Source organism: Urocitellus parryii, chromosome 4, assembly GCF_045843805.1.
Source record: "Urocitellus parryii isolate mUroPar1 chromosome 4, mUroPar1.hap1, whole genome shotgun sequence".
Classification (NCBI taxonomy): domain Eukaryota; kingdom Metazoa; phylum Chordata; class Mammalia; order Rodentia; family Sciuridae; genus Urocitellus; species Urocitellus parryii.
Window position 1 is genome coordinate 47,841,880 of NC_135534.1, and position 22,225 is coordinate 47,864,104.

General features: G+C 35.5%; 1 protein-coding gene across 21 annotated transcripts in view; it reads left to right on the forward strand.

Moving 5' to 3' along the window:
• Positions 1-22,225, forward strand: part of Sox6 (SRY-box transcription factor 6) — a 570,577-nt gene that overhangs the window by 451,067 nt on the left and 97,285 nt on the right. For 14 of the 21 annotated variants that reach the window (XM_077798166.1, XM_026399004.2, XM_077798165.1 and 11 more), the window contains 2 exons: positions 3,749-3,828; positions 5,300-5,422. In XM_077798166.1, the coding sequence (XP_077654292.1) occupies positions 3,749-3,828; positions 5,300-5,422 (203 nt within the window). The remainder of the gene's footprint in view (positions 1-3,748; positions 3,829-5,299; positions 5,423-22,225) is intronic. The other 7 variants (XM_026399013.2, XM_026399015.2, XM_077798168.1 and 4 more) reach the window with 1 other exon arrangement.

Below are 22,225 nucleotides of genomic sequence, written 5' to 3' on the forward strand. Positions count from 1 at the left end.
AAGAGCATGATGATCTCAGAAATATACATCCTAATCCTTTCTAATTTTTTTATCCATTTGTCTTCAGAACAAATTGAAGGTTCTGTTTTTTGAAGTTTTGCTTCAGTGTTATGTTATACAAAGATATATTCAGACTTATGATATTACCTCAGAGCACGAAGGAGTTGTAATAGTTTGCTATACTGAATACATCCCTCTAGGAAGACCCATGCAAAATGATACATCCAAGTTTGTATCAGTAGTTGTGATTCAGGTATTTCCACATTGTACTAAGAATGGCAATAGCTCTTAAAAGTGGGGTGCTAGCTGGGCAACTTGTCATCATCCTATGATGCCATCACAATAATTTGTGATACAGAGATGGATAGCACATTTGGAGGGTGGAATATGAGGTATGAGGCAGGATTCCCATTTAAGTGCAATTACTGAGGAATTCATGAGTCCTCTCTCTTTGTTCTGTGCTCTTGTTTTGTTTTGTCTTGTCTTCTTTTGTTTTCTCTTATACTCCTCCCAATATCTCTAAATGAGATATTGGGAGGAGTATAAGATGTATTACTATCTGAAATTAATATCTCAAGATACTACAAGTCTCTGATCATTTGTTTTTCTGAAGTATGAAAGTGAATCGACAGAATTTTACCCATAGGATTTTTTGCTCTTTAAAAAACAGAATTTATATCTGAATTACACACATTAGGAGTTTTCTTCCGGGAGGTACCCTGAGTCTAATGGGTCCTAGGTTCTTCATACAAGCTTCCTTTCCTCTGTCATTAAGTCCTACTAACTTTTGGCTTAATTTCTGTACTCCAAAATTTTAAGAATTTACTTCCTCTCATTTAGGGACTCTTGCTGTGGAGCTGCTTTGATTCCAAAAGAATGTTGCCCATTCTAACAAGTGAAATTAATGTCAAGCAAATTTTCCATAGGCCTTTAATCCTGTTTTTGTATTTGGTCTGTAACCTTCAGATAAAAAGTCAACTGGAATATCTAAAAGCCTGGAAAGTTGAATTTACAGAATGGGTATTATTTCTCATATTTTTGGTATTTGGAGGTTGTCTTCTTATACTAGAGGTAGCAAGGGCCAGATTACCATAGCGCCTAAAGTCAACCTGTTCCAACAGGCTTCATCTTTCTTTGTGCAAATTTTAAAAGAATAGGTCCTCATGCAAGCATTTCAAATCCAGAGACAAATTTGAAAAAAAAAAATTGCTGCAACATGTTGACTGATTCTTTGCCAAGTCAACCACTGAGAACTTTTTTCAATCAACTCTTACGCAGAGAAAATTAAAGGTGGTAGGAGGAAGCACATGAAACTTCATTACTAAAAACAAAACAAATAACAAAAAAACTAAACTTTACATTACCCTAAGTCACTGCCCCTCTGAGATTTTTCTCTCCCATTTTCAACCTTCGTCTCCCTCTCCTGCCTTTTCCGTTTTTCCTCTCTTCTAATCATCCTCTGTGACATACTCTGCTGCACTAATGTGTTCATTTTTACTTTTATTATTGATACAATGATATGTGCCAGAGGAATAGCTTTCTAAAGATCTATTCAGATAGGCAGATTCAAACCCGCATAAAGGTTAAAAATGTTTTTAAAATATGCTTGTCAACAGTGGGAAGAAAGCTGTTTGTAGCTAGCAGGTGAGCTGGAGAGTACTACAGGGTGTGGTAGAGATAGTAATAAATTAACCGGCAAGCCAAAAACTATATTAAAAAAAAATCAGCTATTTCATAGCATAGAAGCATGACAGCTATGAAGAAAGGAGTGCCCCGGGGAATTCTTTTAGAGTTTGATTTTTTTAAATATGTTTGACATGAAAAATGTTTTAGTACAAATAAAGCAACTGGTATTAAACTTACAGGGAGGGGGATTGTGGTTTAGAGTTAGTATGAATAATGCATGATATTTAAAGAACAGCTCTAAAATGTTCTGGAAGGCAGTCCATGTTGATGGTTGGAATGGTGAGTTTTTCCCCCCCTATTTTTGAAACATCATTAATTCAGCATCGTTTTGTGATTTTTTTTAACCTGGTATGATATCAACCAAGGAAATACTATTTGACTTAGATTAGGATATTTTTTTCTTCAGATAGTTTAGTTTAAATATCAAGAAGATCAGTAGAATTATTTAAGCATAAAGTGACAGTCATTTACTATAAAAAATAATTTGGCCTAGTTATCTTTTTTAAAAAGCTCATATAGTACTGCAAACTAAAATCAACCTCATGGAAGGGGAAAAACAAGATCAGATATTTTGAACATTACTCTATAGGAGATCAGCACAATGTAGTGTTAGTGAATGCATTGTAGCGGCACTCCATATGCAATCAGAAGCCAATTGTTACTGGACTGTGTACAGGCACACACTGTGCTCAATGGTCTGATGAGGTATTATGGATATGATGCAAAGAGACTGTGTAGATTAGAAGCTAACAATTTGTTAAAAGTGAAAGCGACTTAACATTTACATTGGGCCAGCTGAGTAGCACTTCATGTGGCAAGGGGATGAGTTCCAAGAAACCAGGGACACTGGGAAGGCTCCAAGTATTAGTGTCCATGTAGAAAAAAAAAAAAAAAGGTTTTATTGCTTTCAGTTGACTACCTTTGTTACTGGGCTTCTTTATATTATGTCTCTTCATTATTACATTCAGCTTTCAGTGTGGAAAAGTTCATGCAAAATAGCATAATTATAAATGTCAAAAATGTGTGGAGGAACAGCCTATTAAAATATAGCCTAGAGATAGTACATAACACTGACTTTAAATAAGTAGTGAAGCCAAAGTGACACTACATTTAATCATTGGAATTGTGTAATTTATCCACAAATATTAATTTTTAGTTCAGTTACCATTGTCACAGTATGTTCTTCATCACTCCCTCTTGGCTTTTGGGTTACTGGCCACATCCTCAGTTCTTAGGTCACAGAAAGTACTTAGGTCCTCTATTTAGAATGGCTGGAGTTACAAACACATTGAGATGTAACATTGATCTTAGCTAAAACATGCTCAATCTCTACCAGGCTTTTAGTGTAGATATCCCATGTAAAATGGTGGTTATTTAATAAAATCATTATCAAAGAGTGTTTAATCAGTGCTTTATATGCATGATTTTTGTACTTGTTTCCACTAGTATGGTACTAGAGATTAAACCAAACACACACACACACACACACACACACACAACATATATATATTTAAAATATATATATATATATATATATATATATGTATATATATATATAATATTCAAGAGGTTATATTTTAAAAATATTTTCTTTATTTTTTTATAAAATAAAGTTGAGAATTATAGCCCGTCGATAACTGATAGTGTTTTTTGGACTCTAATTCTCTGTGTTGCCTACCAAGCCAAAACTTTTTGTTGTTCTAATAGAAAAGCTTCAGTGGTTTCATAGTGTACTAAGTGTCAGCCTGGCTTTAAGATATTTTTTTACTCTTAAAAAAATGATGTATTACAAGATTTGTAATGGAGAGAACATGCTTGAATTGCACATTAAATTTTTTTAACATCACATTCATGTTTTGCCAGTTTGCCTACCAGCTATCTGTTAACAAAAAGTTCCAAGGCAGCACTGCAAGTCTGTGCCCAACTAAGCCTTTTGTTTCTGCAGATGTTTGGGCTTAGAGCGATGTTGTAGAGCTCAAGCAATCCAAGGACCATGTTTGTACTTGTCTGCTGCTATTCCCTATGCATTGTCTAAACCTGTATGCATTGTTCTTTCCGACAGGTGATAACTACCCTGTACAGTTCATTCCATCAACAATGGCAGCTGCTGCTGCTTCTGGACTCAGCCCTTTACAGCTCCAGGTAAGTGCCAGAAAAAAAAAAAAAAAAGTGGGATATGAGCCAGTATGTTAGTGGAAAACTGCTAACCAGCTGTATGCTAAATAATGGCCTGAATGTTAAATAATTTTTTAAGCATAGCCCAGAAGAATTAACACCTTATGTACTTATCATACTGCAAACGAAAATCACCAGTTTCATTATTTTTAAAGGAAAAATGATGTTATGACTTAGTACTATGTATTCTCTGTCATATGAGTTCATAGTTTTATAATTTCATGGCTAGTACTTACTGGATATGTTAGGGGGTTTTTCTTATTGACTTTTCATCTGTGTCTTTATTATATCTATATTAGCTTTTACACAGAAGCATCAAAACAGAATAGTGTTGGATATTTTACTTCTTGTGGCTCATAGAATAAGGAGTTGTTATTCCCAAATTGATAATTATTTGGTAAAATGTAAACACATTGCTTGCAAATATATGTATCCTTATCTTTTGAGGGTCAAAAAGTCTAGGCATGGTGTCTGATCAAGTTCTCCATTAGTGTTCTTTATATGTAAAGCCAAACTTGGGGAGAAAGTGTATCTTAGAAGCTAAGTGAACATTTATTTTTACCTTATCTTATTTATGGTAAAGAGTAGAATCTGTAATAGGACTAGGTATCCTTTATACTGTTTTAATTCTGTTATTTGAATGGGAAATTGACTTGAATATGGATGAATATTTTAATTAATAAAAATAATAAGATCATTAAAATAAAAGTCAATATTTGGTATTTGAATATTTAGAAAAATGACAGTAACTTGAGTTTCCATACAGTAAAAAGTTCTTTAAGGACAGTTTTTATTTATAAAACTTACCGTGATTCTTATTTAGTTCTAGGGAACACCATCTGACCAGGCATTTTTATTTTTATGTTGCTAATCCCTATATGGCTTGAATATAAAATCTGTGCTGCTATCATACCATAAGAAAAGGCAGAAAAAAATTACTTTGACTATTGTCAAATGGGCCTGCTAAGAAATAATTTTTTTAATACTTGAAAAGTTTTTTCATAAGCCTCATCCAGGAAGCATAAAGGTATTCCCCATTATGGGCTGCCTAGCAGAACCAGACATTTTGCCTAACAGAACAGTAACCCCACCTTTTTTGCAAATTCATCTTCTACACTAATACTAGAACCTACAGCAGCTGGTAAAAATCTAAAAAGAATCCTCTCTAGTGGTAATTCTAATCTATTTTTCCTTTTCTTAGACCTGTGCTATGGAGTATCTTCTTGATTTAGAGGCAGGAATAAAAAAACAAATACTACAGTTTGATCATATAACCAAGTTCCTGTAAACCACAGAGAGGCTGGGTCTTAAACCTTCTACTTTTCATTCTTTGATCGTCAATACCCTAGATTTAGAAATATGTGTTGTTTCATGAGTTCTGACAGTATTTTTTGTCTTTTGTTTTGTTTTGTTTTTTTCTGAATATGCTACTAAACAGAAGGGTCATGTCTCCCACCCACAAATTAACCCAAGGCTAAAGGGCCTAAGTGACCGTTTTGGCAGGAATTTGGATACCTTTGAACATGGTGGTGGCCACTCTTACAACCACAAACAGATTGAGGTATGAATGCTTCCCTTGGTGCTTCATTGGGTGGGGGACTGGATTGTTTAGTCATATTCTAGGCTTTTTAAAAAGTGGCAAACCCTCAGAGTTTTAGTGGTAAACACTAAACCCTAGTCTTTCACTTTTCTTCATTTCTAAAGAGGCTTTTCTCTTGTTGATTTTCTTTCAGAGAAAAAGGCAAAACCCAAACCAATGCTCTTGAATTAGGTTGTTTATTGCTATGTATTTTCAGGCAAATTCTTCACATTATGAGTGTCTTCAAAATCATCTTTTTTCTCCCCTCACTTTTTTACTTTTTCTTTAGTATGGTGTAATATAGTGTTTAAGAAATACTTAAACATTTTTTTTAATTTCATTTGATCACTTAATAAGCCTGTCAACCTGATAAAACATAATTCTGCTTGTATAGATGAAATAGCTGAGGTTCAGAGAGGTCAAGTGATTTAACCAGACTATAAAATATTCATTATATTCATTGAGTTAGAATTCTTGTCCAGGATTTCTAGCTTTTCCTGATTTAGGTTTTTTAACAAATTTTTTTTTCAAGATGAAGTTGGGTATCTGGGCCTGTCTGGTAGTGTTTTGCCCCATAAACTTATGCAATGTTCTTTCATATTTAACCTTCTGGTAAAGCTTCTGTTGTTTTTGTGGGCTAAGTCCTTTTCTGCTATAGAGATCTAGTCTTCCTTGCTCTAATTTCATACTAAATTCCTCTCCTGTGTCATTGGAGTTCTTTAGGACTATCAGATGTTGGAAGGTTGCCAGCTATCTGTTGACTATACCCCCCCAAAAAAAATGGAAACAGGTTACCCTAGACTTGAAGTACACTTTCATTTTCTGGGTGCGATTTAATACCAAATTTTACCTTCCAACCTAGGATGGGAAACTTAACCCCCACTCCCCAAAAGAAAATAATCCTTTGAAATTTTCTTTTCTGTTGCTTTGTATCTATCTTTTTGGAAAATCATAAGGAGTGATCACTCCTTAGAAGGAAGAGAACAAGATCAAAGGGCACCTTAGAAGTCGCCTAAGGAAGAGTCCCAGAGCTTGTTGCCTGCTTCCCTTTTCCCTTTCGCTTTGATATGAGAGGGAGATAGGGGGTTTCCACTCAGACATGACTAGACATGTACTGACAGAGTATCTGCTGTCTTCAACTCAGCCAGAAGACATTCCTTTTCTAAGGCTTTCTCCTGGCTGTAGAAAGGGTGCCATATTTCAGAGCATTTTGAGAATCTACTATAACTAGAAAAGATAAAGGAAGATAACTGGATAATAGGCACTAGCTCTTCTGTGTGATGACAGTTTGCAACCCTATCCAATCAGGACAGTCAGTGTGAGGAGCTTTTAAGCGCTCTGAAGATTGTGAAAGCAGGTGGCCTTGGCTCAAACTCAAAACTACCTAATCTCTTCTTTTCCCTAATTTTTTCGCTTTATTGGTTTTCCCCCTACCCCTGCTATCACTGACCCCTGATGTGTCAAATCTGGCTTCTGTTGGGTTTCTGGAAATCATGATATCATACATGTGAGTGCCAGGCTGCACAGTGCCATAGCAATGCCAATGTATGAGTACAGCAGATGCCACATGTCTGTTACTTTCATTAGGCTAAATAGGGAGCCCATGAATGTAAGAGCCTTCCTAACTTTGCAGTTTATATTTGGCTAGATTGAGAGTTTCCTGGGTTTTTGTTTATTTTTGCTCTGTTCTCTTGCCTCCATTTTCTGCACCTTTTTCCTGCATGTCAGGAAACCTTTGATCTGTTTATTTGTATGGTACACTAGTAGGAAAAGATTGACCTTATTTGAAAGTCAAGTTTCCCCAGCTTCCTGATAGAGTGTGGCATGTTTAATAGGACATCTACACAGAAGATGCCTGTATCTATGCTGCTAGACAAAGAGCAAAGGTAGTAGGAAATTTTGTAATATGTTGCTTTATTGCTATTCTTTTGGGCTGGGATTGTGGCTCAGCGGTAGAGCGCTTGCCTAGTGCACGTGGGACCTGGGTTCGATTCTCAGCACCACATAAAAATAAAGACATTGTGTTGTGTCCATCTACAAAAAAAAAAGATTAATTCTCTCTCTCTCTCTCTCTCTCTCTCTCTCTCTCTCTCTTAAAAAAAAAACAACAACTCTTCTTTCTTTGCTAGCTAAGGTTTTCTCCCCTCCTTTGACAAGATACAATGTCAGCTCTGTCAACAATCATGATCATGATAAACTTGATTATAAGGAAGTATTACAATTATGTTGACTGGTTTTACTTATACAAAGAGATTCTTCAGGAAAAGAAAACATATTACTTAGCTCAGAATTGGTCTTTTCTGTCTAATGTTACAGTTAATTTGTCCTTTAAGGGTTGTCATTTCTAATATTAATGAGCCTGGATAAATCTGAGCATTTACAGTTATACCCTAGAAGCCTGAAATTTTGTATCAGGTAGAAAAATATAAAAATGTAAAGACCCTTCTTTCATTAACATACTCCAGTCTGTCTTTCTTTAAATCATGAAGAAACAGGAAGGACCATTTTTTACACAACTGTGCTGATCTAAGGCATGATTTTTTCTGCCTCAGGGGCACAATATGAGGGGAGAGAAGGCCAACGAATGCTATTTTTAGTTGAACAGTTCAGCAGATGGAGTCGTGAATACTCATATATCTGAAGGTTGAGGGGCTTGAACCATTAATTTTGATAATGTATTTAACCCTGGGAACAATCAGAAACTGTAACTCTAAGGTTACAATGCTTTTGACCTTTAGAGAACAGAGGGCACTTGCTACAGTAAACAATATATTATATTGCTACTTATTCCAATTCTCTCACCCGTATAAATTTCAGGACCAGTTGCCATTTGCTTTCCTCAGCTATGTTAGCATTGGTCCTTAAGTAAGTCAAAAAGAATGTTAAGAAACCGGGACCAGTATAATGAGGCAGTCATGTAAATATGGCCTTTAAATAGCTATGATGTTAGATTGGTTATGAAAAAAAAAATTATCAGGAAACAAGCTCTGAATGACTTTTTTTAAATAAAAAGGTAGTTTAAGTGTATTGATTCATATTATGTGGCTACTTTCAATATGATAGTGCCTTAATTTTGTTTTGTTTTATTTTTAATTGGAGTAATGTTGTATCATAGCTTATATCAAACACAATCTGGTGCCATATGCAGTGATACACCTGTCTCATGCCTTCCTATTAAATGATGCATGCTTCTCTTTAGCAAATACAGCAGTTAAATATCACACAGCTTAAGAATTTCTAATTAAAATATCTCCACATGTCAGCATATTGGTAATGTATTATTTTAATCCATTTATTTTGTTTATGAAACAGTGACATATGTTTAGATTGTGAAATATATGAGCCTTAAAAACCACTTTATTGAAGAAAATTAATTTCTACAATACTGTCTGGGTAACGTGTTCACTCACCCAGCCAGTCACTGGCGGTACTGCCAGTCTTAATGTTGGGTCGACACACTTACCAGACTCATCCATATAACAGTCTTGGAAAGAAGCATAGCAAGTCTTTTTCTTAGCTCCAAATGATAAGATTTTTTTCCTGTAGTTTTTTTCCCTTATTTATTAAGTTGAACCTATCCCTCCAAAACACTTTTTGTTTCCATTTTAAAAAATACAATGAAGGATGGGTCTGAGTATTTGTATAGGAGATTCTGAAAGACCAATCAAAATTAAAACAAGCTAGTTACCTTTTCAAAGTTAGACATAGTAATTTGTTTGTCAGCAGGGAGATGTTTGGGTCAGCTCTGAGATAAAGTGACTGTCAGCAGTTATTCCTCCAAGACAAGTAATTTCACTCAGTGTATTACTGACAGATTGCTCACTTCTCTGAATCACCAGAGAAAACAAACTTAATATTGTTACAGGCAGAGTTTCTGTCTTCATTAGCTCCAGAGAATGATTTTTATTGAGCATTCAAAGCCCACCAAGCTTTAGTTGGAACATATTTTAACATACTAGTTCTTATAATGATAGTACAGGTAGTTGCTCAAATGAAGGAATTGTATATGGAAATTCAAAAATATCAATATAAGTATATTTTCACTTTTATTTGATGGACCTTCTCTATGGTTTAGGGGAGATTGAAAAGGAGTATAATTAGAACCTTAAGGCACTAAGAAAACCTATGAACCATAAGTTATGTTATTCTTAAATGAAACAAACTCTTACCAAGTTTGCAGAGATGGAGAACAATTCAAGTTTTTGCAAAAGCAAATACAAGCACATATTTTATTTAAATTGTATTGTCAATTTTTATGCTACAAATAGAAAATGAAGAAGTGCCCATCAGCATAGGGAATGCTCTATTTCTATTTCAGTTCCAGCCTAAATTTTTATGATATTGTATTTAGATGCTCTGCTCTGGCTTGTACCATGTCTTCTCATTTGCAATTGTAAAGTTGCCTAGTGCTGTGGAGGAATGGGAGTCAGCTTTACTAGGAGGTTTGGGAGGTTGTGATTTCTAATAGAGAAGAGGGTTGAATAAAGAGTTGATTAGAGTAACCTATTACTGGCTACCCAATGGAGAAGGAGGAATGCACTGATTCAAAGCTTGTTTTGAGGATACCAACTGTGGGGCTGTACTTTGAGGGGAAGCTTGCTTTTTTCCTTAATCAGCCTGCATTCACCCCCTCTGACTCTTTTCTTTACTTTTACAAGTGTGGTAGAACTTGAGAGAACCATTACACCTAGGATTAAATGAGCTGTGAGCTAAGTGAATCAGTTCCACTTGTGGATTCAGAACCTTGCACTGGAGTTTCCACTAGTGCTTTCCTACTATATTGCCTGGCACATTTTCAAAATACCTTCTTTTTAAATCTTATTACCTTTTACAATGAGAGGCAAGTCTGATACATTACAGTGTAAGTCATGAAACTCAGGGATTTGTCTCTTTCTTTCATTTTGAGATCCCCAATATTGCAAGCAATACAATGTTTGGTTAAATGAATGAATTTCATCTTTGTGTTGATCTGGCATTCAAGCTTCTTTGAAAACTTAAAAAAACTATAAAGTGCTCTGTAGGAGGCATTATTTCATGTAAACAACTTTTAATTTCTATATAGGTTTCTTAAGAAAAATTGCAGCTTCCTAGTGAATCTTGATGGAGGCTAAAGAAATAGAGGCAGACAGATTACAGAAGGATGCAAAATATGAAGACAACTCCTAGTTCTTGGGAAATTGGACTTGTTAACAGTCAGTGAAGCAGAAGAAACCTGTACTTACCCTCAAATTAAAACATTGGGTAAACTAGATCTTCTTTTGGAAATTTGGTTTTCAGTTAGCTTTAAGGTAATACCTAAAAATTGACTCTCCTCACATAACTTCTGTTATTCACTGTGTTTAATTTTTTGATTGGTGGGATATTCAGCTATACTCACAAGAGATTGTTCAGTAGGAGCCTTGGACTCTTGAATGACAACACCCATGTAGTCTTCTGTCTTCCTTAATGTAAGATTTGTATCAGCAGTCATTTAGCTCCAACCCATTAATCAATCCATTCAACCAGCAGCTCCTTGTAGGTAAATATGGTCAGCCTTCCATTATTTGTGGGTTCCACATCTGTGGATTCAACCAACCATGTATCAAAAATATTTAGGAAAAAGATGGCATTTATACTGTATTTAAATAGATTACTTCTAAGATATAATGTTTCCTTGAATAAAAGCAGATATTTCTGTTTCTTTTACCAAATGACTTTAAAAGTATTTTTATTATCTTTTTCAAAGTATATGTATCATATCTGCATGTGTATGTGTTGCAATGAGCTACCTTGGGATTCAGAGAAATGATATGACTATGGATATATTAGAAAGCTTGAAAGCAAATCATTCTAGTTTTTTAAAAATGCCTTTTTCCCAATTTCCAATGATAGAGTAAGTCAGGATGTTTAACATTTAGGAAAATTATATCAGAAGAAGATTTAAGTAAAATATTTTGACCTCTCAGGTAACAGAATAGACTGAGCAAGAAAAAAAAATTGAAATAATATTTTCATTTAAAGGGATTGAGCAGCTACAGTTAGGAGGTTTCCCTCACAGATATGTTTCAGATGCAGTATAGAACTTCTGGCCACTGGCACTAGCACCTGATGGTTAACTACTCTCATGATAAGGATTAGGATAATAACTAGATTCTATTACATATATTCGAAGCTTACAGGCTACAAATAAAGGATTATTTTATCAGTTAAATACAAGTAAACATTAAACATCTATTGTATTCTGAACTGAATGCTATGTAGATAAAAACATCATCATATAATCCCTTCTTTATTCTTTTATAATCAATAACAGTAGTTATTTTGCATCAAAAAGATTTAATCAAACATTTTTTTCAGTTTTATAAACAAATTTCTTTATATTGATAATAATTTAATTCAAATTTAGCTAAGTAGATTCATTTCCATTTAATAGACTAATAGTTCTACTTGGAAGCCAAGTAGAACCAAGTAAATATCCCAGTGCCTCCACCCTCTTGGTCCTTTGGTGAACAAAGATTTAAACTAGAATTCTTAATATTCAGTAACTTGCATTAAGAATTCATTCATCATTGAGTGTTTCTCTTATAACACCACTATAATATCCATAACCAACTTTTCATTTTGTAACATCTAAATTAGCCAAGACCATGATCCTTGGTACCTCATCGGTGATTTCCCTAGAGCTATTGATCTTGAGCAGTATGAACTAAAACAGAAATAAATAAATGATATACATTTCTGAAGAAGTTATTACTTAATATATATCCATGTGTCTGACTGTCTCAAAACCTACAAAGTGCAAAGTCTACAATTTGAAGCAAGTTTAAAACACAGTTGCTTTTCACCTAGAAATTTAATTTGGGGGGAAATACAAAAAGTTTTCACTTAGGGCTAGAGTTGTGGCTCAGTGGTGGAGCACTTGCCTGGCATTTGTAAGGCCCTGGGTTCAATCCTCAGCACCACACATAAACAAATAAATAAATATAAATAAAAGATTCACTGACAACTAAAAAATATATCTAAAAAATTTTCACTTAAACTCATCTATTCACTTAAAAATTAAAGAATGAAACACACTTCTGAAATCTTTACTTGAAAACACAGTCATTATCTTTGGATGTGACTGTTAAAATAATAACACTGTATCATAAAAGTTGTTTCAAAGTTGTTTTAAATCTATATTTAAAAGAGAGGTGTTGAGGGGCTGTGGTTGTGGCTCAGTGGCAGAGCGCTTGCCTCGAATATCTGAGGCACTAGGTTCAATCCTTAGCACCACATAAAAATAAATAAACAAAGGTATCCTGTTCATCTACAACACAGAGAGAGAAAGAGAAAGAGAAAGAGAGAGAGAGAGAGGGTTAGGGAGGGAGGGAGGGAGAGAGAGAGAGAGAGAGAGAGAGAGAGAGAAGAGAGAGAGAAGAGAGAGAGAGAGAGGGAGGTTTTGAATGACCATGCTCAGGAAATTTGAAAATTTCTACATAATACTATATAATTGCAACTCTATGAAATTCTAGAAAAGAAAAAAAAAACTATGGAGACAACAACAATTCAGGTAGCCAGGGGTTGGAGGTGGGGAGTGGGATGATTAGGCAGAGCACAGAGGATTTTTAGGGGTAGGAAGATACTCTATATGAGACTAAAATGGTAGATGCATGTTGAGATACATCTGTCCAAATGCATAGAATGTGAAACATCAAGAGTAATGTTGATGTACACTTGTTGGACTTTGGTAGCTTATGATATGTAAATATAGGTTCATCAATTGAGACAAATATACCACTGCAATGGGGGAAGTCGATAATGAGAGAGATTATACATGTATGGGACAGAGGGCATATGGAAAATTGCTAGACTTTCTTAGTTCTGCAGTAAACCTAAAACTATTCTAAAAACAAAATCTTTTTTTAAAAAAGTTTATAAGCAAATCCAACCATAACAAATTTAATCATTTAGTTATTCAACAGATACTTACTTAGTGCCTGTTATATACTAGGTCCAATTCTAGACAGTGATTCTCAACTGGGGGCAAATTTCCCCTCCAAGGGTTTGTTTGACAATGTCTGGTGACATTTCTTATTGTTTTGATTAAAGGGGATTGAAGAGGATTACAACTGGTACTCGGTGAGCAGAGGCCAAGTAGGTGCTGCTAAAACCTGAGATGCATTAGACAATACCCAATAAAACAAAGCCTCTGCCCTCACAGAGTTTATGTTCTACTAGGGCAAAGAGAAAACAGGGAAAGGAATATACAATAAAAAATTGGAATTGCAAATCTCATATATCTTAACAGAAGTATCTTCACCTATTACCTACTTACCCATCCACCTGAATTTCTATGGGAAGATTTTTAAAACTTAAGATCTGTTCGATTGTTCTCCTCAGTTTTTTGCTTTACTTTAGTCTTCAAAACTAACATTTTTATTCTAGCCAGTGACCTCTGACTAAAACAGGGTGGGGCTCAAGTCCAGGCTTCATCCAAGCTAGCAAAGTATATGACCAGAGCTATACCCCACCCCCGAGTCCTTGGGTTTTGATAAGGGAATATTATTTCTGATCTTTACAGGTCTATCTTTCAGAGTGAAGTAAACATGAAATTTGGTGAAGACCTGGGAGCTGTTCATTAGTTTTTAGAGGATGCTATTTCTTGAGATCCCACAGGATGAATGGAATCAGAACCTACACTTGAGGTGTAAATTAGATATTGCAAAGGAAACTTGAATTTCTTTCCAAAACAAAACAAAACAAAACTAGATATGAGTAGTGTGAGTATTAAATGTGTATACACATGTGTATACATATGCATATGTATGTAATACCTATTTTATAGTTTAAAAAGCAAGTTATGTTTAGCATTTATAATAAATTGTTTTAATATTATCCTCATGTTTTCAGGGAAGAAATTGAAGCTCAGATGAGTTAAGTGACTTGAATCAGATTACTTATCTAGTAAACAAAATAGGACTGTAGTAGATGGTTTAAATGTATTTTAAATTTTATTTCTCAGCCACAGTCCTTTGCTTTAAATTCTGCTGACTATTAATATGGGAAGCACAAGTCATTTAGAAGATTTCTTGCATAACATATTCCTCTTTTATGGTGATATTCAAGTGAAGTAAAGGTAATTTAGTTAAATTACAAAAGGGAAAGATTTCAAAGTCAACACAGCCTTCTTAGGATCCCAAAGAGTTTATATATTTTTCAAATTTCCAGCTGTCTAGAAGAAACTTCAGGTCTAATAGAATTTTAAAAGGGGAAGAAGTGCTATGACAAAAACTGTCTTATTCTGTAACTTTCCTTTGAGAAAAAAATGCCAAGAATGCTTGCACTGAACGCAGGAGCACTATTCTTTAGAGAGTTTCTGGGGCTGTCTTACAATTTCAAAGTTTTGATGAGTGTCCTGGAGTAGCTGGGGATCGTGTCCTTGGCCATCCCTAGCCTGTGCAGCCCTCTGAGTGTGTTCAGCAGGTTGCATGCCAGCAGAGGAAGCAGATGTTCGGCCATACTGGAATGGAGCGCCTGCTGCATCAGGAGCTGGGTATTCCTCTTGACATCTGGACGTTGCCGGGTCGGGATGTCTGCCTCAGGCCAGGAGGCTGCGGGAGCTGTGGGGCAGAGAGCACAGAGTCTTTGCTGCTCTTTAAGCGATTAGTGCACTGAAGCAGCAATAATGTTGAATTATCGCTTGGCTGCTTTCTTCTGAGGAATCTTGGGACAATGGGAGAGTCAGGAAGGAGTATTTACAGTAAAATCATGTTCAGAGAGACAAGACTAATTATACAGCATTAAAGAGCCTTATTTTAAATGATTTAATTTACAAATAGCTCTGGACAGTGTATGAAACTTTTTAGAACCATAAACCCAGCAGCTGGAAGAGACTTTTCTAATTTAAAATGACTAATAGAGAAGTACTTCTGCAGCAAGTGTCCGGTGTTAGAGTTTGGTCAAGTTGTGCTACATAAAAGAACAGCATCTGCTAAAATGTGATAATATACTAATACATGTAGATTCTGGGGAAGGTTTCCCTAACTTGAGGGAAAACAAGACTTTTAAGTAAGAGACTGACTGAATTATAATCTGACTGGCTTTTAGTGTTTCACTTTATCACATTGAAAACTGGTCATTTTGTTACCCAAAGCTGAAACCATCTGTTACTCCAATTTCCTTTATGATAAGTGTTATTTAAGCACAATGGATAGTGGGTAGTTTAAAATGTATTTTGTGATGAACAGTTGTCACATTATGTTGCTTTGCCTCTTGTAATTTTTCATTAGTGAGACCTCTGTGCTCGAAGAAGTCTTCTTATGGACAGATTATGGCCATTTGTGTTCAGGGTAATATATTGGAGAAAAACACTGTGCTGCTCTCACTTAACCTCTGGTATTCTAAGGGGGTTATATTTAATTAACACTGGGGAGATGCTGACCTGAGAGGCTGTGAAAGTGATTGAGCTGCGTTTTCTAAGCTCTGCTCTAGTCAGTTGGGAGAGAAATTTTTTTTAAAAAAATTAGAAAGTACTGTTTTCTGAAATTCCCCTTAACTAAGCTGTATTTTAACGGGCCATTTAATGCTCAAATGGATAAAGGTATTACTTCAGTCATTGAATTGTATCAAACTCCTTCTCAGAGGCCCAGTTTAAAAACTCTATAGAAAAAGTGGTACAGCATCACATTCCCAGTGGATCATCTCTCGGTCTGCTTGAAAAGAAAAGCAAATAAATAAAAGTAAATTTTAAAATAAATGAGAAACACTAACTGTCACTGAAAGAGATGGTATGCCTTCACACTGGTCTTACTGGCCAGAGTTCGAAGCTTCTTAGCTCACGCCACACAGAAAAGACACCCCAATTGTCAGTGCCACTGTTCACCTACCAAGAATTTGTTCCTAAAGGCTGAGGAAGTATTTGTTCTACGTTCACAGGGGCAGTCCCTGCACAATATATAGTTATATCATTGATTCAGACGTAGCACAATAGAGAGCAAGATCATGAGAGCAAGAGAAAGATGCTTTATTGAGATAGGGGAGAGGCCTAGATATGACTTATTTGGAAGGAAATGCTTCACTTATCCATTCATTTATCGATCATTTCAAGAAAGAAGGATTTCTTAGTTGCAGAACAGAAAGTCATCTAGAATTCACTTACATTCAACCATATGCTCCTAGTTTTGCCTACAATTCCTGATTATGAAACACAATCACCAAATACTGACAAACCTCACTGTGAAACAGAAAGATGACTATGTATCATAAGGTCATGATATGTAACCATTTATTGAAACAACATGCTACCCTTTGTGTAGCAGCTGGCTTGCTCTCAACATATTTTCTATCTACACATTAGTGAATGGCTTGGAGGTTTTAAGAAAGCAGTGTTTCTTGGATCAACACAACCTCTACATTTAAAAGAACTAGTGACCATGGGCTAATTTTCTCTGAACCTCAGTATCCTCAATTGTCAAGTGGGGATACCCATAGACTCCTGAAGAGGATTAGGTGAGATAATGCAAAACTATAATGTCTGCCACATAGTACATGCTCAATAAATATAATTTCTCTCGTTATCCTTATGCTTGTATTCATTCACTGATTTAATACATATTTTGAATCTTTAAATTAAATTGCTTAGGGCCTTGCTAAATTGCTGAAACTGACTTTGAACTTGTGATCCTCCTGCCTGAGCCTTCTGAGCTGCAGGGATGACAGGTATATACCACCATGCCTGATTTGAAATACTTTTTTCCTAATGTCTGTATGTGATGATTACTTCTGATTTCAAAAAACACAGGCATAGTACAGTGTACTTTAGCAGAAAGTGACAGCCAGTCGGCAATTAGAGTAGTTTATATTAGACTTTCCACTGATAAAGAAAGAATGTTATGGTATTGAAAGAAAAGTCTTGGAAATAGATGATGAGATTATAAAATTCCATGGACTTCCAGAGATAGAAAAGTCTGCAGAAGCCTTGAGAGTCAAGTCCTAACTCTACCCTTGCTTCCATGGGCTCAGACAAATTGATATTCTTGATGTCCAGATTCCCTTAAATTGATTTAGGAATAATACCCCTCATAGGGAAGTTGTGGCAATATGTAGAAAATGCTAGTGAAAAGTGCTTTGCACACTGTCAGGAGCTGTGTGAATCTTTTGATTTTATAGTTGAAGAGTCTAAGGCCCAGAAAGATCAATTAACTTCTAGGTATATAGAATTGTGAGGCAGTAGTGTAAAGAACTAAATTAGATTGCTTTTTGTTTATAAATTTTGGCTAAATTGAACTGAACTTAAACAGATGGCCAAGAGGATGGTATCTTATGCTCCCATCTATTCTAGGTGGGAGTAGATGGGAAGTAGGTTTTAATAGAGATACATTTTTTTGATGCAATTGAATGCACCAATCTAATGAAGAGGATTCATTTAAAAACCAAAATACCTGGTTACTGTGTTAGTAATAGTGACAAGGCTGAAATATAAACATATTAACACGATAAAAGAGTAATTATTTAATCAGTTCACCCATACATTAATTCCCCAATGTTTATTAAATGTCTACTGTGTAATAAGCACTCTTCTATTTTGAGCACACTAAAATCTATAAAACTTGAGCCCTGCCCTCAAGAGTGTTCACAATCTAGTAAGCAATGTGATAATTATTAAAATAGGTATGTCCCCAGAGTGAAAAATGCCTTGGAAGGAGGCAGTGTTTAGCTGGGCTGGGGAGCACTGGCAAACTTCATGGACGAGGTGATGGTAAAATTGAACCTGGAGAATATAACTTCACTATGTTTAGGGACAAAGATGCAGAATGCCAGAAATACAGACAAGCTCTCCAGACAAAAAGAACAGTCGCCCATAGGTATAGCAGCAATAAACAGCATGGCACATTTGGCACCAGTTGGCACAGGCTGAGCGTACAGGAGCAATAGTAGGTGAGATTTGAAAGGTAAGCATGGGGTCACATGGCAGGGCACTGTTTACACCTCACTAAGGAATTTGCAGTGCACATGGTAGACGTGATTTTACTCACACCATAAATGGTAAAGTGGTATAAGGTATAGTGAACAACTTGATGGTGTGGTATTCTTCTATTAATTTGATCTCTAGTTTACATTTTTCATTACACTCGATTTAATAGTTAGGGAACTATGTTTGGTAAGATTGATAGTCCCTTTAGTACAATGGTACCCTGTGGCAAGTGAGACTGTACAAATAGTGTAATGATACTAGCTGAATAAACAAAACTGTCTAAGATTGAAGCAAAGCCAAGGTCCAACCATTTCCTGGGGATTTTGGGAAATCCCGTAATCTGCAGTTTGTATTAAACCCAATCATATTTAGCACACTGCTTCTCAGTGAATGGGCCTCGATACTATATTTCAACCAAATGATGAAATGAGAAGTAAAAAAAAATCTATAAAGAAAAGCTATGGTTCTTCTAATTGTTAATGCCTTGTAATTATGCCCCTTTCTGGAATAATAAAATGTTCCTTGGCAGAGGTCAGGATCTCTGCCACTGACTTATTTAACAGATCCTCTTAACATCTGTCCTGCAGACTGTGCACTTTATTAGCAGACAAGAGACCCAACAGACTTAGCCTGCTGTGTACCTTTTTCACATTCACACAGCTGTGGATTAACTCAGACTTTCCAGAAGAGGACCGACCAGAAGGGACAGTAATGTTATTGGCTGATTCTAAAAAGATGGGAAAAAAGGAGCAGAAACAAATGTTGCCCAAGTACAATTCAGTGTTTTTAGGGTGACAATTACCAGTCTGTTTTAAAAAAGAATAAAAGCAGCTATTTCCCTAAAAAAGGAAAGTCTATTCATATCTGTGTGGGAACCTAATCAGGCTCTTGTTTCCAGTGACGATGACTCCACAGTCGCACCAGGTCTGCAACAAGAATGCTCCTTTTGTGTGCCAATAATGTGGAAACGATAAAATTTCCTTTAGGAGACATATGTGTTTACATCATGAGATGTGTTATTTGACAAAATGCTTTGTTCTTCTCATATTTTCTGTGCAGAGTTTCATGCTGGTTTGTTGGGCTGGAAATCTTTGATTAACTAGAATTAGTTCCTGAAATAAAATAGACACTTTTGTTTTATGATTCATCTTGCTGAGCTATAAATTATCATAAAACATATAAGGAGTGACAGAAAGAAGTGCTGATTTGAACCTCTGACCCACGGCAGGCACAAAAACATAAGATTATTCCTTCAAAGCACTGCATAGAGACATAAATATTCCATGGTCCACTTGGAATTATGTCCTCTTAACAAACTAAAGCTGTGATTTTACATTACATAAAGAGAGTTTTCTATGTCATGGTATTCTTAGAGGAGATATTGAGATTCAGAAAAATCCCCCCCAAATTAGAATTTTGAATGCTTTAAGATTTTTCTCTAACAATAGACAGTGAAAACAAGACCAAAAAAACCTTCTTGTCCCCTAAACAAATAGCCAAGGGTAGTTTCCCTTTTTCCCAGAGAAGTGGTACATTTTATAAATCTTAAGCCTTTTTCAAAGCCACACTGGTCTTTAGTGTGAACATCTTAGTGCCATGACACATAGCCTTTGGGTACTAGCCCAAAGGAATGGGCTGGGAGGTGGAGACATTATAAAATGCACAACACAAACTCCCTCAATCCAAACACTTCCTGTGATGCAGGGATTGGTGGCCAATTCTGTTCATGATAACTCTTTTTTTTTTTTTTTTTTTTTTGGTACTGGGGATTGCTTTTGCTGAGGCTGGCTTTGAACTCCTGCCTCAGCCTCATGGGCCACTAGGATTACAGGTGTGTGCCACCACGCTCAGCTCATGATTACTTTTTAACTTCAAGTTAACAATAGACTTCTTTCTGGGGCTTCACTATGAATAAAGACAAACTACCTGCCTTCAGTCAAAATTAATTGTTCCTAGTGATGGCGTTTCAGCAGTACTTTGTCAGTGCTTTTCTATTGTGTTTTCCCCTCTCTCCTTTCTATTCTTGCTGTGGGACAGCATATCCTTGCTGTTCTGAAAGACAGCATATTTCTTCATCTTTGTATCCATAATATGCTTTATGCTGATTTATATAAAAATTCCAATAAGTAGTTATTGTTTCTGAATAATATCTTTGGATCTTTCTCTTAAAGAGAATGTGCCTGGAAGAGTAGGAAGAGTGTACAGATATTGAGTCTTCACGGCGTGCCTCTGTTTTAAGTACTTTGTGTGTGTTAACTCATTTATTCCAGGTGAAATCTTTTGGAGAGGTTCTATTATTATCCCATTTTATAGATGTAGAAATTTAAGGTCCAAAGAGATTAAATAGCTTGTTCAAGATCACACAATTAATGAAGAGTTGTTTTTGAATGAAGAGTACACACACTCAATCTCTATTATAAGACCTTATTTTCCTACATTTCTTCTTCAGTCATTTATATTAACTATTACCTGTTTAATCTATTATAGGAGTTTTTCAAAATGGATTTTAAGTTTTGTCTCAGTATCATATCTAGTTATAATAAAGCCTGTTGTATACTTATTACCCATGATTTGAATGATTTTTAGCATGGCTGCCATGTACAAGGTATCAGTCCTTTCTGCTAATTAGAGAGTAAGCCATGGGTATTACTGTAGGATACAGATGGCATATTTACATACTGCAAAATATGCTGAAGTTCTCCAATTGGCAATACTAATAATTTGCTGTTTAAAATGTGACAGTTAGTAGAGTTGGCCCTGAGACAGAGTAAAACATTTATTTGAGTTTAAAATAACACAGAAGAAATTATGAGGGAATTAAGAGGAGGATATTTTGTATTATTTCTTATCTAGTTTACCTGATCAGTTAAAAGTGAATTCAAATATTTTATTTCCTTCAATATTTATAACAAACAAAAATTTTACTTTAGTGTTAATATGAAATTTATGTTTAATAAATCCATACATGCCATCGTAGCTATAAATGTGTTCATTAACATATTTCTTATGTTCAGTCTTCCAAAATCTGCAAAGAAATTAAAATTAAGTTAAGTTTTAAAACAGTAAAAGCATTTTTATATAGTAAACACATTCATTTCCAACTAGTATCATTTGTTCTGTCCAATGATTAAAGTAAAATAACAGCACCTAGAAAATATTATACTTTCCTTTCATGAAACTTTGTTTTCCCAAATATATATTTTTAACAACTTGAATAAAAGCTTTTTAAAATTGCATAGTTGCCCATATTTGTCTCCATTCTGTGTTGTTTTGGAAGCTTTATTATGGATGGAATTCGAAGGGCATAGAAGCTGGGAAGTTGTAGAATATTTTTCAAGCAATAGCATCTGGTTCCTTGGCAGTCATCATGGGCCAAGGCAAGGCAGCCCTGGCATATCTCCAGATTCCCATGTGGGTATTGCTGAGGGATTTTCAGGTCTGCCATGTTGTTTTAATGGTGTTTCCTAGAAACCCAGAAACTCAGAATGGAATCCAAAGTCGATTTCATAGTGTACAATGCCTACGTGATTTGGCCCACTTACTACCTTTCTGACACTCAACATAATAACCTTTGCCCAAGGTACACTGACCTCCTTGTTTTTTCTTGAATATTCCAAGCACAATTATACCTTTGCCATGGGAATTTCATCTATACTTTTCCTCTGCCTGAGTGCCATCCCCAAATAGTAACATGGCTTACTTTCCTCATTTCATTTAGGTCTCTATTCAGATGTCTTCTCTGTTTTCCTGCTGTCTCCAAATTTAAGCCCACTTCCCTCCCCTAGACTCACATATCCAATTACTTTATATTTCATAGTACATATTACCCATAAAATCACACAACTGTATTC